The sequence below is a fragment of the Peromyscus californicus genome, unplaced genomic scaffold, assembly GCF_007827085.1.
Source record: "Peromyscus californicus insignis strain IS unplaced genomic scaffold, ASM782708v3 Scaffold_3__1_contigs__length_106647218, whole genome shotgun sequence".
Lineage (NCBI taxonomy): Eukaryota > Metazoa > Chordata > Mammalia > Rodentia > Cricetidae > Peromyscus > Peromyscus californicus.
Window position 1 is genome coordinate 99227640 of NW_026294551.1, and position 13316 is coordinate 99240955.

The following is a 13316-nucleotide window of genomic DNA, read 5'->3' on the forward strand; positions in this document are numbered from 1 at the left end:
ATGCTGGCTGGATGCTCAGTTGGGGCTGGGGATATGGATTCTCACCTGAAACTATGGATGCTCAGCTGAAGTTATGGATGCTCACCTGGGTCTCTGCAGGATCAGCTGGTGCTCATAAATGCTGAGCCATCTCTTCAACCCCTCACCTCTTTTAAAAACATTTTATTAATGATTCTTTTATAATGATTCCTATTGTAAGGCTTTTTAAAAAAAATTACGTCAGTGTGGCTGACATATAGAACCATCACAAATAGTTCACCAAATTCCTTTTGTTTCCTTCTGTGATGGGAGTTAATTTTGATTGACTCAAAGCACACTTTTCACTGTAGGTTAGAGCTGGAACAGAGATTTGTGTGTTTTGTACATGAGAATCTTAAGAAGATAAAACAATCCTTTTTTTTTAAGTGTTTTTCTACATGTCTATTCCCACTGGACCAAATATAAATTCAGTGTAGTAAAAAAGGAGAAAAAAAATCATTTAAGCGTTTCATCTGTGTTCTATGACAGATGAATGGAAAGAGCCCAAATGTTAGAGCACTGGTGTTCCTGAAATGGATATCCTATGCTCTGTTTAATTTTTGTGTTTGGTTCTTACTGTGTTGTGTAGTGGGTGTTTGCTGTTTGGTTAGTTGTTGGTTTTGTTCTGAGACAGGATCTCATTACATTGTTCTAGTTTGCTTCCCGATGCCGTGATAAGCAGCATGATCAGAAGCAACTTTGAAGAGGAACTGGCTTATTTCAGCTTAAGATTCCATCAACTGAGGGAAGTTGGAGCAAGAACTCAAGCAGGGGCTGAAACAGAAAGCATGGAAGAATACTGCTTGTTGGCTCCTTTGCTGGGTCACTCAATGGCCTGGGCTCAGCTAACTTTCTTATACAACCCAGAACTTCCTGCTGGACCTTCCTATGTCAACTGGCGGTCAAGACAACGTCCTGCGGTCATGTCCACTGGCCAGTCTGATCTGATGAATGCAATTCTCAACTGAGACTCCCTCTTCCTAAGTTAGGTTGTATCCAGTTGACAATAAAACTTAAGATAGTTTCCAGGCTGATCTTGAGTTTGTGACTCGAGTGATCCTCCTCCTTCAGCCTCATGGGTAGCTGCGACTACAGACATGCTACAAGCACGGCGGCACAATGCCTGACTTTAAGGAACTAACTCTATTTCCCAAGATTAGTACATTAGCCCCTGAGCTTCAGGGCATCATATAGATTCCTATGTTAAAATCGTTTGATGTCTGGTCTCTTACAGCTAATCTTTGTGCCTACACACATTCTCTTCCTCAGCACCAGTTTCTCCAATGCATTGCTTCTTACTTCCTCCACCTCAGTCAACAACCATCATTTGAAGTTTCTGCTTCCTTGCCCAAGTCATCTGGTTTTATCTTGCTTCTTAAAGTCATCTACCTCAGCATGGGCATTCCGAATTGCTCACTTAGCTGATATAATTGATTTGAGGTCAGATCTTTCTTTCCCTTCAGCATTACTAAAGCCTGAATCTGATTATGCTAACAGCTGTCAATCACCGGCAAAATACCTCAGGTAATTAAATTATAAAGTGAAAGGGGGCATTTGGGCTCAGGAGTTTAGAGGTTTAAGTCTACAATGGAGTAGCCCATTTCCTTGAGCCTTTAGTGGGTGTGTTGGATGGAGGGCAAGGTGTCTAGGGAGCAAAAGAAAAAGAGAGGGGCAGTTTGAGGACCCCCGACCCTTCTAGAAGCTCGCTGTGGAGTTTGAGGTTCCCAGGGGAGGGATGTGCAAAGTCCCTGGTCTGGCTTCTACCGGCGGTACGACTTCACAGGACAGCGGGGGACTAGTAGGTCCCGCGCGTGATTCTGGAAGCCGGGCCCTTGCTCCTCCCTGGGTTGGGGTTTCGTCTTCACCGCCGGACTTAAGCCCGGGCCTGTCGGCCCAGTACTGGAGTGCAGAGCTCAATTCTGGCCTCATTGTCTTCTCCGCAGCCTGCGCTCACTGCCAAGGGGATGATGGCTTCCTGTGTCCTCCTGCACACTGGACAGAAGATGCCTCTGATTGGTCTGGGGACATGGAAGAGTGAGCCTGGCCAGGTGAAAGCAGCCATCAAATATGCCCTTAGTGTAGGCTACCGCCACATTGATTGTGCTGCTATCTATGGCAACGAGACTGAAATTGGGGAGGCCCTGAAGGAAAATGTGGGACCAGGCAAGGCAGTGCCTCGAGAGGAGCTGTTTGTGACATCCAAGCTGTGGAACACTAAGCACCACCCTGAGGATGTAGAAGCTGCCCTCCGGAAGACACTGGCTGATCTTCAGTTGGAGTATCTGGACCTCTACTTGATACACTGGCCTTATGCCTTTGAGCGGGGAGACAATCTCTTTCCCAAGAATGCTGATGGAACCATCCGATATGACTCTACCCACTATAAGGAGACCTGGAAGGCTCTGGAGGCACTGGTGGCAAAGGGTCTGGTGAAAGCCCTGGGCTTGTCCAACTTCAACAGCCGGCAGATCGATGACGTCCTCAGTGTGGCCTTTGTGCGCCCAGCTGTCTTGCAGGTGGAATGCCATCCATACCTGGCTCAAAATGAGCTCATTGCGCACTGTCAAGCACGAGGCTTGGAGGTGACTGCTTACAACCCCTTGGGTTCCTCTGATCGTGCCTGGCGCCATCCTGATGAGCCAGTCCTGCTTGAGGAACCAGTGGTCTTGGCACTAGCTGAAAATTATGGCCGATCTCCAGCTCAGATCTTGCTCAGATGGCAGGTTCAGCGGAAAGTAATCTGTATCCCCAAAAGTATCACTCCTTCTCGCATTCTTCAGAACATTCAGGTATTTGATTTCACCTTTAGCCCTGAGGAGATGAAGCAATTAGATGCTCTGAACAAAAATTGGCGGTATATTGTGCCCATGATTACGGTGGATGGGAAGATGGTCCCCAGAGATGCTGGACACCCTCTTTATCCCTTTAATGACCCCTACTGAGGCTATAGTTCCTCAGCTTCCCTTTCAGCTCTCCCGCTAAGTGTTGCCTGCTACACCTGAGAAAAATAAAGCCATTGGAATGTAAAAAAAAAAAGAAAAAGAAAAAGAGAGGGACTGGAGTCCCCCAATCTCCTTTGTGAGCATGTCCCCAATGACCCAAAGGACTCTCATTAGGCATACCAACTCTAACTCATACCAGCATGGTGTCCAGACTTTAACATGCAGACTCTCTCAGAGCAGTTTCCATAGGCTGCCTGCCCAAGTCCTCTTTAAACGTCAACAAGTAACTTCACCCAACTTCCACAGAGAAGTATAGTAAGAAAACACCTGCTGTGCTATTTTGGGTACAATCTTTCTAACTTCTGAGTATTCTTTTATTTAACCTATGAAATAAGAAAGATAAATCCTCACTCAAAATGTGATCAAGAGACTTCAGAAAGAAAAAATATATGATCAGAACATTATGAGTTAATTATGCATGCCAGCTTCCTCCACACATCCTACCCATGAAACACAAATATACATGACACACAAAATGCGTGTGTGTGTGTGTGTGTGTGTGTGTGTGTGTGTGTGTGTGTGTGTGTGTGTATCAGCACTGTAGCATTACCTTGTTTGGTGCAGGTATTTTCAGTCTTGTTTCATCCTAGTCCCCCATTAATGTAAGTTCTAATAGGAGAGAGATGCAAACGGTATTAGAGGAAAATTTATAAAAGAAATTAGCCACAAAAGTTAAAGAAGAACTTATGGAAATTAGCATAGATAATGCATGATCTTTGAAGTGGGAGCTAAGAATAGTGCAAAGAGAGTGTGGACAGCAGCCAGCCACAGCGACCTGGAATGAATGGAGGTAAAAGGTCAGCTATTCCAGCTGCACCCTTCTCCTTCCTCCAGCTCAGCTGATACCTTTTATCAGGAAACCCCAGAGGCGGGAGCTATTTGTGTCCTGTACCTAAAAGCCTTCTTGCCCATGTAAAACAGCAAAGCTGGCAAGACACTTAGCACAGTGCCCATCCCCTCAGAAAACATCGGCTTTGGTCAACTGGAACTCGTTCATCATTAGGCTTAGGTCATACCTAGAGCCTCGGGTTTTGGGATCACGAAAGGGCCTTCCTTCTTCAAGTGCCCCAAGCGATGTTATTTCTCTTTAAGTGATAATATGGATAAATGTAAAACATACTGTGATTGCCTTATTATCAAATACTTGTCTCCCAACTACAGGGCATACATATTCTTTTGTGTTTCCACTTGAGTTGGCACAAATTGCCTTTCCATATATTTTAGGGATAACAGTTTTGCAGGGAATAGAAGGAAGTGAATGTCTCATTACAATACATAGTATAGTATGTGAAGTCCAAACTACAAATGTGAGGTTTTTGAATTTTTTAAGTATTTTCTGTGTGTGTGTGTACAGTATATGTTTACGTGTACACATATATGTGTATTAATATGTGTGTTCATGTGTCTGCAAGTACATGTGTGTTTGTGCGTACAGGCCAGAGTACAAACTTGGATGTCATTCGTCAGGGTGCTATCCACATGCATGAGATCTTGTGGAGCTGGAGTTACAGATGTGGCTATGAGTTGCCAAGATGGGTGTTAGAAACCAAACTTGGATCCTCAGCAAGAACAGTACATCCTTTTAAACACTGAATCACCTCTCCAGTCTCTTCACCTTTTGTTTTGTTTTGTTTTAAGAGAGAGTCTCTCAACTGGCCTGGAACCAGTCAAAAAAGCTAGACTGGCTAGCTGGTGAGCCCCAAGGTTTCATCTGTGTCCCCTTTCCCAGTTCTGGGATTGCAAGCACGGTCTACCACGCCCTGCTTTTTAGTGTACCTTCTGGGTATCAAACTCAAGTCCTCAAGCCTGATCGACAAACACTGACTGATCAAGCTCCCAGGCCCTTCTAAAAGAATTTTAAGATCGCAGTCTCTTACAAGTGAATGTGTTCCATGGATAGCATGTGTGCTCACACTAACTTTGCAAGGGTTTTTAAGTAACTACTTACTTACACACATTATTTTCCTACAATTTGATCATAGCCAAAAACAAGACAAGTTTCCTTTCTTGCATTTAACAATTACAGTACAACATATTCATTCTACTTGGGTCTTCCAAAAACCACAAGGCTAGCCACCGTCTCCAAAGAACAAATTAGCTTTATGAAAAAAATGAAACGGCCCATCATAAGTTAGTCTCACTCAATGGCAGAACTTGGGTGGTTTAAGAACTGCAACCTGACCTTGCTAAGACAGGCAGTAAACTCTTGGGCGATGCTAATTCAATTCTGTTGACTAGGGTAACTCAGGGAGAAGAATTTTCTGTTATGATCACCAAGAATAAAATGTTAAGAGAAATTAAATGGAAAACTTTACCTGAAGCTAGTTTTCACTACTAAGCCTCATAGTGGCAACTTACCTTTAAGGCTCACCCTATAAATAAGTGCCTTTATTCTGGATTTGGTTTGCATCCAAGCTCAGGTACATGGACTCTGTGAAGATGCTTTGCTTCTTCCAGCTCTGTAAGGACAGCAGACCTGAGGGTTCATACTGACTTTGGTGGCCATCCATGCTTAACGGGAGATATAAAAAGGAGTCCATGCAAGGCCTCCACACGCCGCTCTCCCTCCTCCACAGTTGCATGTGCAACACTAAAGTTGGGGGAACCATGTTCAGTTCTTTCTCTTTTGGGGGTAATTTTGGCAATGATCTTCCAAAGTCTTACCATGCTATCAGGTTCCAGTGGCCTGGAAGACAGAAACAATCACTGACCTACAGACACACACACAAAAGAAGAAAACGTACATCTGCCTCTAGTTCCACCACCTCCTGCACTAGCTCTGAAGTCCCATGCATGGTGACATGCTGCTGAAGGCTCTTTCATCCCTTTGGAGAGGTGACAGGCTGTACCACTTCCCACCTTAGGAGATGTAAAAATAAAGAAAATTCAACTTGTTCAGGAGAGAGCCTGTCAGTCATGGGGACCCATCTCCTTTAGCAAGCTGCCCAGCATCATCGGGAATTTATCTCAAGTGTCAGAGAAAACACTATTGATTTTTTTTAGTCTGTTTTGTCAACCAGTCAATAAACCTCGCTTTTCCCTGGATTTTTTTTCTCTTAGCTTCCTGCCTCTCACTTCTCTGAATTTAGCGTCTTCTGTTTCTTCTCCTTAGTCTCTCCTTCCCCCCACCTCTCTGTCTTCCCATTCCTTTCCCCTCAGTTCTGCACTGCTCTCTTTGGTTCTGTTACCAGACAGTTACAATAAGTTCTCATTATGTCACACTCAGCTCCTGTGAGATTCATGATAATTTATCTGTGATTCATTTTTAAAGATAAATTAAGATTGATTTCTCCTTAACTACACTGGCTATAGTGTGGGTAGAGATGCTTTTGCTTGCCCCATTTGTTGGTTTTCTGGTTGCTTCTCAAGGCAGAACTTCCCCAGATAGTTGAAACAATTGCTGAAAGAAGCCATGCTATGTAAAAGATTCTCTAGGACTAAATCTCACTTCCGGAACCCAAAGGAGTTGAGAAGTTACACTCAAATAAAAATAATACTTTGCCCAATTCTATTCTCATTGCTTCACTAAGAACTCTCTGGGTTTGTTTATTTTTATTTTATGGGAACGAATGTTTGTCTGCATATATGTATGTGCACTACATGTATGCTTGGTGCCCACAAAGGCCAGAAGAGGGGACCAGATTCTTCGAAGATGGAATTACAGATGTTTGGCAGTCACTTTATAGATGCTAGAATCTGAATCTAGGCCCTATGCAAGAGCCACATCTCCAACACCCTTGCTAAATTATTGTATCAACTTTAAAAAACTGGATTCTGCTACTATCACCATTTTATGGATGAGGAAACAGAGGCACTGAGAAGATTCTTCCATCCCTCTTCCCGAGACAAAAGCTTGTACTACATCATCTCAGTTCAAACTGGACAGACCGTCTTCTACGTACTTTGCTTTAGGAGTGGTTCCACTAGGCAGGAAGACGCCAGGCTGTTGTGGCTTACTATCAGTATCTCAAAGTTAGGTGTGTGAACAGCGCACATACTTAATGTGATGTCACTGTGCCATGCTCATGTATGCGCCACAGCCTTCACTTTCTCCCAGAGTCAAAAGCAGCCAGCCACATCCACTCTCAATCCCACAACTCCAGTCATTCCTGTCTTCTCGCACTCCTCCACCCCGACTCTTCAAGTGACTAACATGTACTGGCTAGGATGGGTTAGGTTTTGCTGCAGAAACAATAAAAGAATAATGCAGCCAAGGTTGCTCTTCCCCTGTGATACATGCCCCCTGGTGCTCTGGAATCCAGGCTAGTCAAGGTTTATAAATTCCACAGTAATTACTGTAACAGAGAAAAGGAGGCACAGGAAGAGTGATATCTTCCTTCCTCTTCTTCCTCCTCTGCTCCTCTTCCTTCTCTTCTTCCTTTCCAAACTCCTCCCATTTCCAACTCCACCTCTTTCTCCTCTTCTTTTTATTCTCCTCCATTTGATCTGTTTTTGTTTGTTTTGATTTTGATTTGGTTTTTAGAGACAGGATTTCTCTCTGTAGCCCTGGCTATCCTGGAACTCACACCGTAGACCCGGCTGGCCTCGAACTCAGAGATCTGCCTGCATCTGACTCCCAAGGGCTGGGATTAAAGGTGTGCACCTCCATTGCCAGACCATCACATCTGTTTTTAAGTGTATAGTTCAGCAGTGTTAAATCTATTCACACTATTGTGCAATTGTTAATGTGATTCTCAAAGACAAAAGAAAATAGTATTTATTTCTGCTTTTTTCATGTTTCAGGTTCAGAGGAAATAATCTAAATTGAAAATATGAAACTTTCACAAGCCAAAGATTCAAAAAAAATGTCAAGATGGATCTATTCACTTCTTTGATCACTGGATGAAGTTCGCTATCAGTGATGTGTGAACAAAGAAAAGCTAAGTGTGAACCATTATATTCACATTTGGGTTTTTACTACATATTTATGTTAATTGACAATATGTATATAACAGGAAATTTCTATTTAGAATTTCAAGTATCTTCTAAAGAGAGGATAGTAGGGAACAGAACAGTCTTTATTGCTGGGGAAAAATACTGATCCACTTTGGAATTCAGATCTGCAGCTAAGTGACAAAGTATGGGACTTATCTCCTCCTTTGCTCCCTTCCTCCCTCCTTCCATTCCTGGCCCTCCTCTTAGCTTTATCCTGCCCCTTTCCATCTTTCCAAATAACCGATATATATGGAGCTTATTAGCACATTGATTATGCCAGTTACTTTTCATTTCACTGTGACCCACAACCTTGCTTCTGGTGTGAGTGGGTATAGTCAATGTGGTGGAGAAAGCCTTGCCAAATTCCTGGAAACTGGAGCTTGTGGTTCCTATATCCTTGGTGGGACAGGAAGCAGAGAGCAAGGATAGAACTCAGATCTATCACCCTCTCACCCCACCCTCACTAGCCTACATCACTGCTAGGCTTCAAGTCCAAAAGGGTCTACAGCCTCCTGAATCAGCACCACCATCTGATTAAACCCATGTGTTAAACCCATGACCCGGGGTGGAGAGGGAGGCATTTCACACTGAAACCATAAACACACATTAAAGCATGTGCTCTTCAATGTGTTGGGAATAAAGCAAGGAGCTAGGTAGACAAGGATCGAAGAAAAACTGCCTTCCTAACAGAGGAGGAAGGAAAGTGGCCTGCTGAAAAGGTCAGAGAATGTCTGACAATAGACTCCAACGAAGAATAATATGCCTGAGTGGTCCCATACCACACTGCCAGTATGGGACCTATATCAACTAAGCTGAGTCCTCAGTGTGAAGAGTCCAGTGTGAAGAGAACATGAATCCATGCCTGCCATAGACTCACTGGTGAGAATGCACTAGACACATCTGCAAATCATAGGAAAACCCAAAGCTGTGCAGAGAGGAACATGAGGGCAGCCGGTATTCTGAGGGCATCCTTGCTCTCCCTGATTCATGGATGGTTTAATAGGCTTTAGAATGAACTAGGAAACAAGGCTCTGGGGATGGTAGCTGTGCAGGTCATTCCAGAGAAGTCTGAGTGAGGTGGGAAACTCACCTTGAAGGGGGACAGCATCATTTCATGGGCTTAGGCCCAGGACTGAGTAAATAGAGAAAGTGAGGTGAGCACCAACATCATCTCTCTGATTCCTGTCTGTGGATCTCGATCTCACGTGACCAGCTGCCACAGGCTCCTTTCACTACTTCTTGCCCACCAGGAGGGACTGTCCTTGACTGTGAGCCAGAACAAACCCTTCCTTCCTCCAGTTTCCTTTGTCAAGTATTGTATCACAGCTCAGGGGAACAGTAACGAATAAAGTGCTATGTAGCCAGATTTTTCTTTGGGCCACTGCTGTGGGATGTTCTGTATGGCAAATGTGTTGCTCTGATTGGTTGGTAAATAAAACACTGATTGGCCAGTAGTCAGGCAGGAGGAAGTATAGGCGGGACAAAGAGGAGAATAAAGCTGGGAAGTGGAAGGCTGAGTCAGAGTCACTGCCAGCCGCTGCCATGACAAACAGCATGTGAAGATGCCGGTAAGCCACGAACCACATGGCAAGGTATAGATTTATAGAAATGGATTAATTTAAGCTGTAAGAACAGTTAGCAAGAAGCCTGGTACAGCCATACAGTTTATAAGCAACATAAGTCTCTGTGTTTACTTGGTTGGGTCTGAGCGGCTGTGGGACTGGCGGGTGAGAGAGATTTGTCCTGACTGTGGGCCAGGCAGGAAAACGCTAGCTACAAGCCACCACCTCACAAAAAAACAATATGGAGACTTACTATTAATTATGAAAGCTCAGCCTATAGCTTAGTCTTGTTTCTAACTAGCTCTTATAATTTAAATTAACCCATGTTTTTTTAACCTACATCCTTTTAGTTCTTTTACATGGCTCAGTTACCTTTACTCTGTACTGCTCATCCTGCTTCCTCTGCCTCTGGCTGGTGAGACTTTATCTTTCTTCTCCCTGGAGACCTCTCTGTCCCCAGAAGTCCTGCCTAACCTCTTCCTGCCTAGCTATCGGTCATTCAGTTCTTTATTAAACCAATCACAGCGACACATCTTCACACAGTGTAAAGGAATATTCCACAACAGTCCTGTTTATACAACATCAAAGCCAAGCAAGGCATCCCTGCCCCAAGTTCTCTGAAGCTAACAAGCCATCCCTGAAAAGAGCACAAGATTTAATGACTACCTGTTTTCTTTAGTGCCCTCTTTCCATGCATCTTCTCTCTATAAGCTGATACTAGGAATATAGACGTAAGAGTTTAGTGTACTACAGGGAAGTCTGAGAGGGAACTGGAGAGTCCTCTCACCAAGACAGTGGCAGCAAGCATTACTTTGTGAGTCCAGACCTTGGGGCTTGGTTCAGCAAGTGCAGTTTCTGTGCTTGGAGACACTGGACATTGTTGTGACAGAGCTGATGTGAGGGACCATTGTATTAAAATCAGCCCTTGTGAAAACAAGTTTTGAAATTACACCTTATTAAAGTATTTTTCTTATTACAAAAGAAATACGTGCATTTTTCTCAGAGCACAAAATACCAAGACATACCCCACCCCACCTAGAGATTAACCTATTTTTGCCCATTCTTCCCAATGTATCCTGCATTATTTCTTCTTTGAAATTAGATTTTGTTTCACTAGTTCTTTCTTACATTCATTCAACAAATATTCATGCAGCCCCTATTGTGAGTCATATGCCTAGGAAGCAGACTTAACTAGACAGATACAATCACTGAGCTTGTGGGGAAAATGCAGCGATTGAGATGTATTTTAAAATCCAGAAGGCTTTCAATTTTACAATACTAAAGCATTTTTTTTAAACCTCATTCTATTCTTAGAAACTAAACTACAGAAAAAATAGAAATTTAAATGTATACTCTCATTTTGGAGAAACTAGTAAGAAAAGACACACAATTCATCTCTCTCTTTCTCTCTCTCTCTCTCTCTCTCTCTCTCTCTCTCTCTCACACACACACACACACACACACACACACACACACACACACACACATGCACACGCACACGCACACGCACACACACACACTTTCCAAACAGAGTGACATCAGTCACTTGGAGGACAATAGGTGATACTATATTCAAAACAAAGATCTCTAAAAGAATAGTTAAAACTGAGGGGCACAACCTGAGTTCATTGTTGTAACCATGAGGTATGGTGTACAGAAAACAACTACTTCCCTCTCTCTTCTAGCCCAGTAGAGAATTGGCAGTGGAAAGCAAATGGAACACACATATGACAGGTGCACATGAAATCTGCAGGAAGCTACATGCACATGAATCGAGGTGAGGAGAAAAGACCTGATTGAAATAATTCTGCAGCTTCTGGTCCTGTTTATTTGGTATTCAGAAGGATAGGAGGAGAAAGATGTGGACAAAGAGGAAGAGAAGAAAGAAAAAGAAAAAGAAAGCTAAGAAAAATATGATGGAGAAGAGAAGGAAGAAGAGGAAGAGGAGAAGGATGAGAAGATGAAGAGGAGGATGAAAAAGATTCAGGCAGAGAAATTACTAAAAACAACTAGGGATGAAAGAACAATCTGTGCAATCTACTAGGAGCACATAACACACCAGGGTGAGAAAGGACACAAAGACGATCTACTAGGAGCACATAACACACCAGGGTGAGAAAGGACACAAAGACGATCTACTAGGAGCACATAACACACCAGGGTGAGAAAGGACACAAAGATGATCTACTAGGAGCACATAACACACCAGGGTAAGAAAGGACACAAAGACGATCTACTAGCTGCACTGAAACACCAGGATGAGAAAGGACACAAAGAAACAACACATTTCCCCAGAGAGGTGCTTGACTCAGACGACTTTAAAAGGGAGTTTGACCAAAAGCAAATGTCTCAGATAACTCCTGCTCTATGTCACCTCTTCTAGGCTTCAGGGGAAACCAAGTCTTTCAAAGAATTTGTTGTTATCTGACCAGAGCATTGATACAGATCCCCCAAAGACAGTAAAGACCCATCACATTTTCACCAAGCACAATCCAGAAATAAAGGCCCAGTGACGATAATTTTGTAAATTTTACACACATTTCTTCCATTTCTCCAGATTACCATTCACAGAGAAAGTTCTGACACACATACATGGCAGATGCACCTATTTAAGCAGTAGTTAGCATGTCATTTGTATATGAGTATGTGGGGTACATGTGTCTGCATGCATTTGGAGGCCACAGAACAACCCTGGAAAATGTTCCTCAGGTGCCTATCCAATGTTTTTGTTTGTTTTTTACAACACAGTCTCACTGTCCCAGAGTTTGCCAATTATAAAATCAAGCCCCACTTTCCTCTTGTCTTATTCCCTCAGTTCTATCATTACAATTGCCTGCAACCACACCTGTCTCTTCTTTGTTTTGTTTTGTTTTTCTTTGTTATTACATGGGTTCTGAAAACGAAGCTTAGGTCCTTAGGCTTACAAGGTAAACATTTTCCAGACTCACTCATCTTCTCAGCCTTTAATATAGCATTTTCAATAAAGTCACTACATGTCATAATTTAACAAAGTGACAATAATTCCTAACACCATCTAGTGTCTGGCCAACGTTGTTTTCTTCAGTTGTGTCATGTGCCATACCTGTCTTTCACAAGATCTTTCCTGCCATTCCTCTAAAAAGAACAAAATCTGCCTTTTAAGTCAAATAACCACTGTCCTTTTTTCCCCTACAGACATTGTGATGATGTAATCCCAATGAAGCCCACATTTGCTGGGGTGGAAGCAATCTTAAAGTGAAATTGCTCTCTAATATGCAATGATATTGCTTTCTTTTCAGTTGTTTTGGTTTGTTTTGCTGTTGTTCTACCCCTTTATTATTTCTTTAATTTTTCATCCCAACTGCAGTTTCACTAATATATTACTACATCAGCAATCACTATTTTACCCAAAGAACGTTTGCCACAAAGGGTTTTTCAACATTTGACCACTTGCAACTTGATGTTTTTATGTATGTATATCATTAAGTGCTATTTCACCTAAAATTTTTATTTTTAATTATACACATATGCATGTATCAGTGTGAATGTCTATTCACACGTGTAGAGTATATGCACATGTGTGCAAAGACCTGTGGACGACTGAAGAGCAAGTAGGATCCTCTGGAGGCGGAGTTATAGACAGTTATAAGCTGCCTGACATGGGTGCTGGGAACTGAACGTAGGTCCTATGAAGGATCAATGTTCCTTCTTAACCACTAGCCCACTACTCCAACCCTCTTAAGTAATATTCTACACACATTAATGGTACACCAAAGGGTCTGAATGTGACGAAGTATCAGATTTATTTTGACAAACTTCC

The 13316-nt window shown here is 42.8% G+C and overlaps 1 protein-coding gene across 1 annotated transcript; it reads left to right on the plus strand.

Annotated features, from left to right (window-relative positions):
- The first annotated feature begins 1692 nt into the window (after positions 1 to 1692).
- On the plus strand, positions 1693 to 3048 carry LOC128121789 (aldo-keto reductase family 1 member A1-like). The gene has a single exon (XM_052756784.1). The coding sequence runs from the start codon at positions 1983 to 1985 to the stop codon at positions 2958 to 2960; it is 978 nt and encodes a 325-aa protein (XP_052612744.1). The 5' UTR covers positions 1693 to 1982; the 3' UTR covers positions 2961 to 3048.
- The last annotated feature ends 10268 nt before the right edge of the window (positions 3049 to 13316 follow it).

Excerpts from the sequence above, each read along its gene's own strand:
- LOC128121789 (XM_052756784.1), top strand. The coding sequence starts at position 1,983 with ATGATGGCTTCCTGTGTCCTCCTGCACACTGGACAGAAGATGCCTCTG.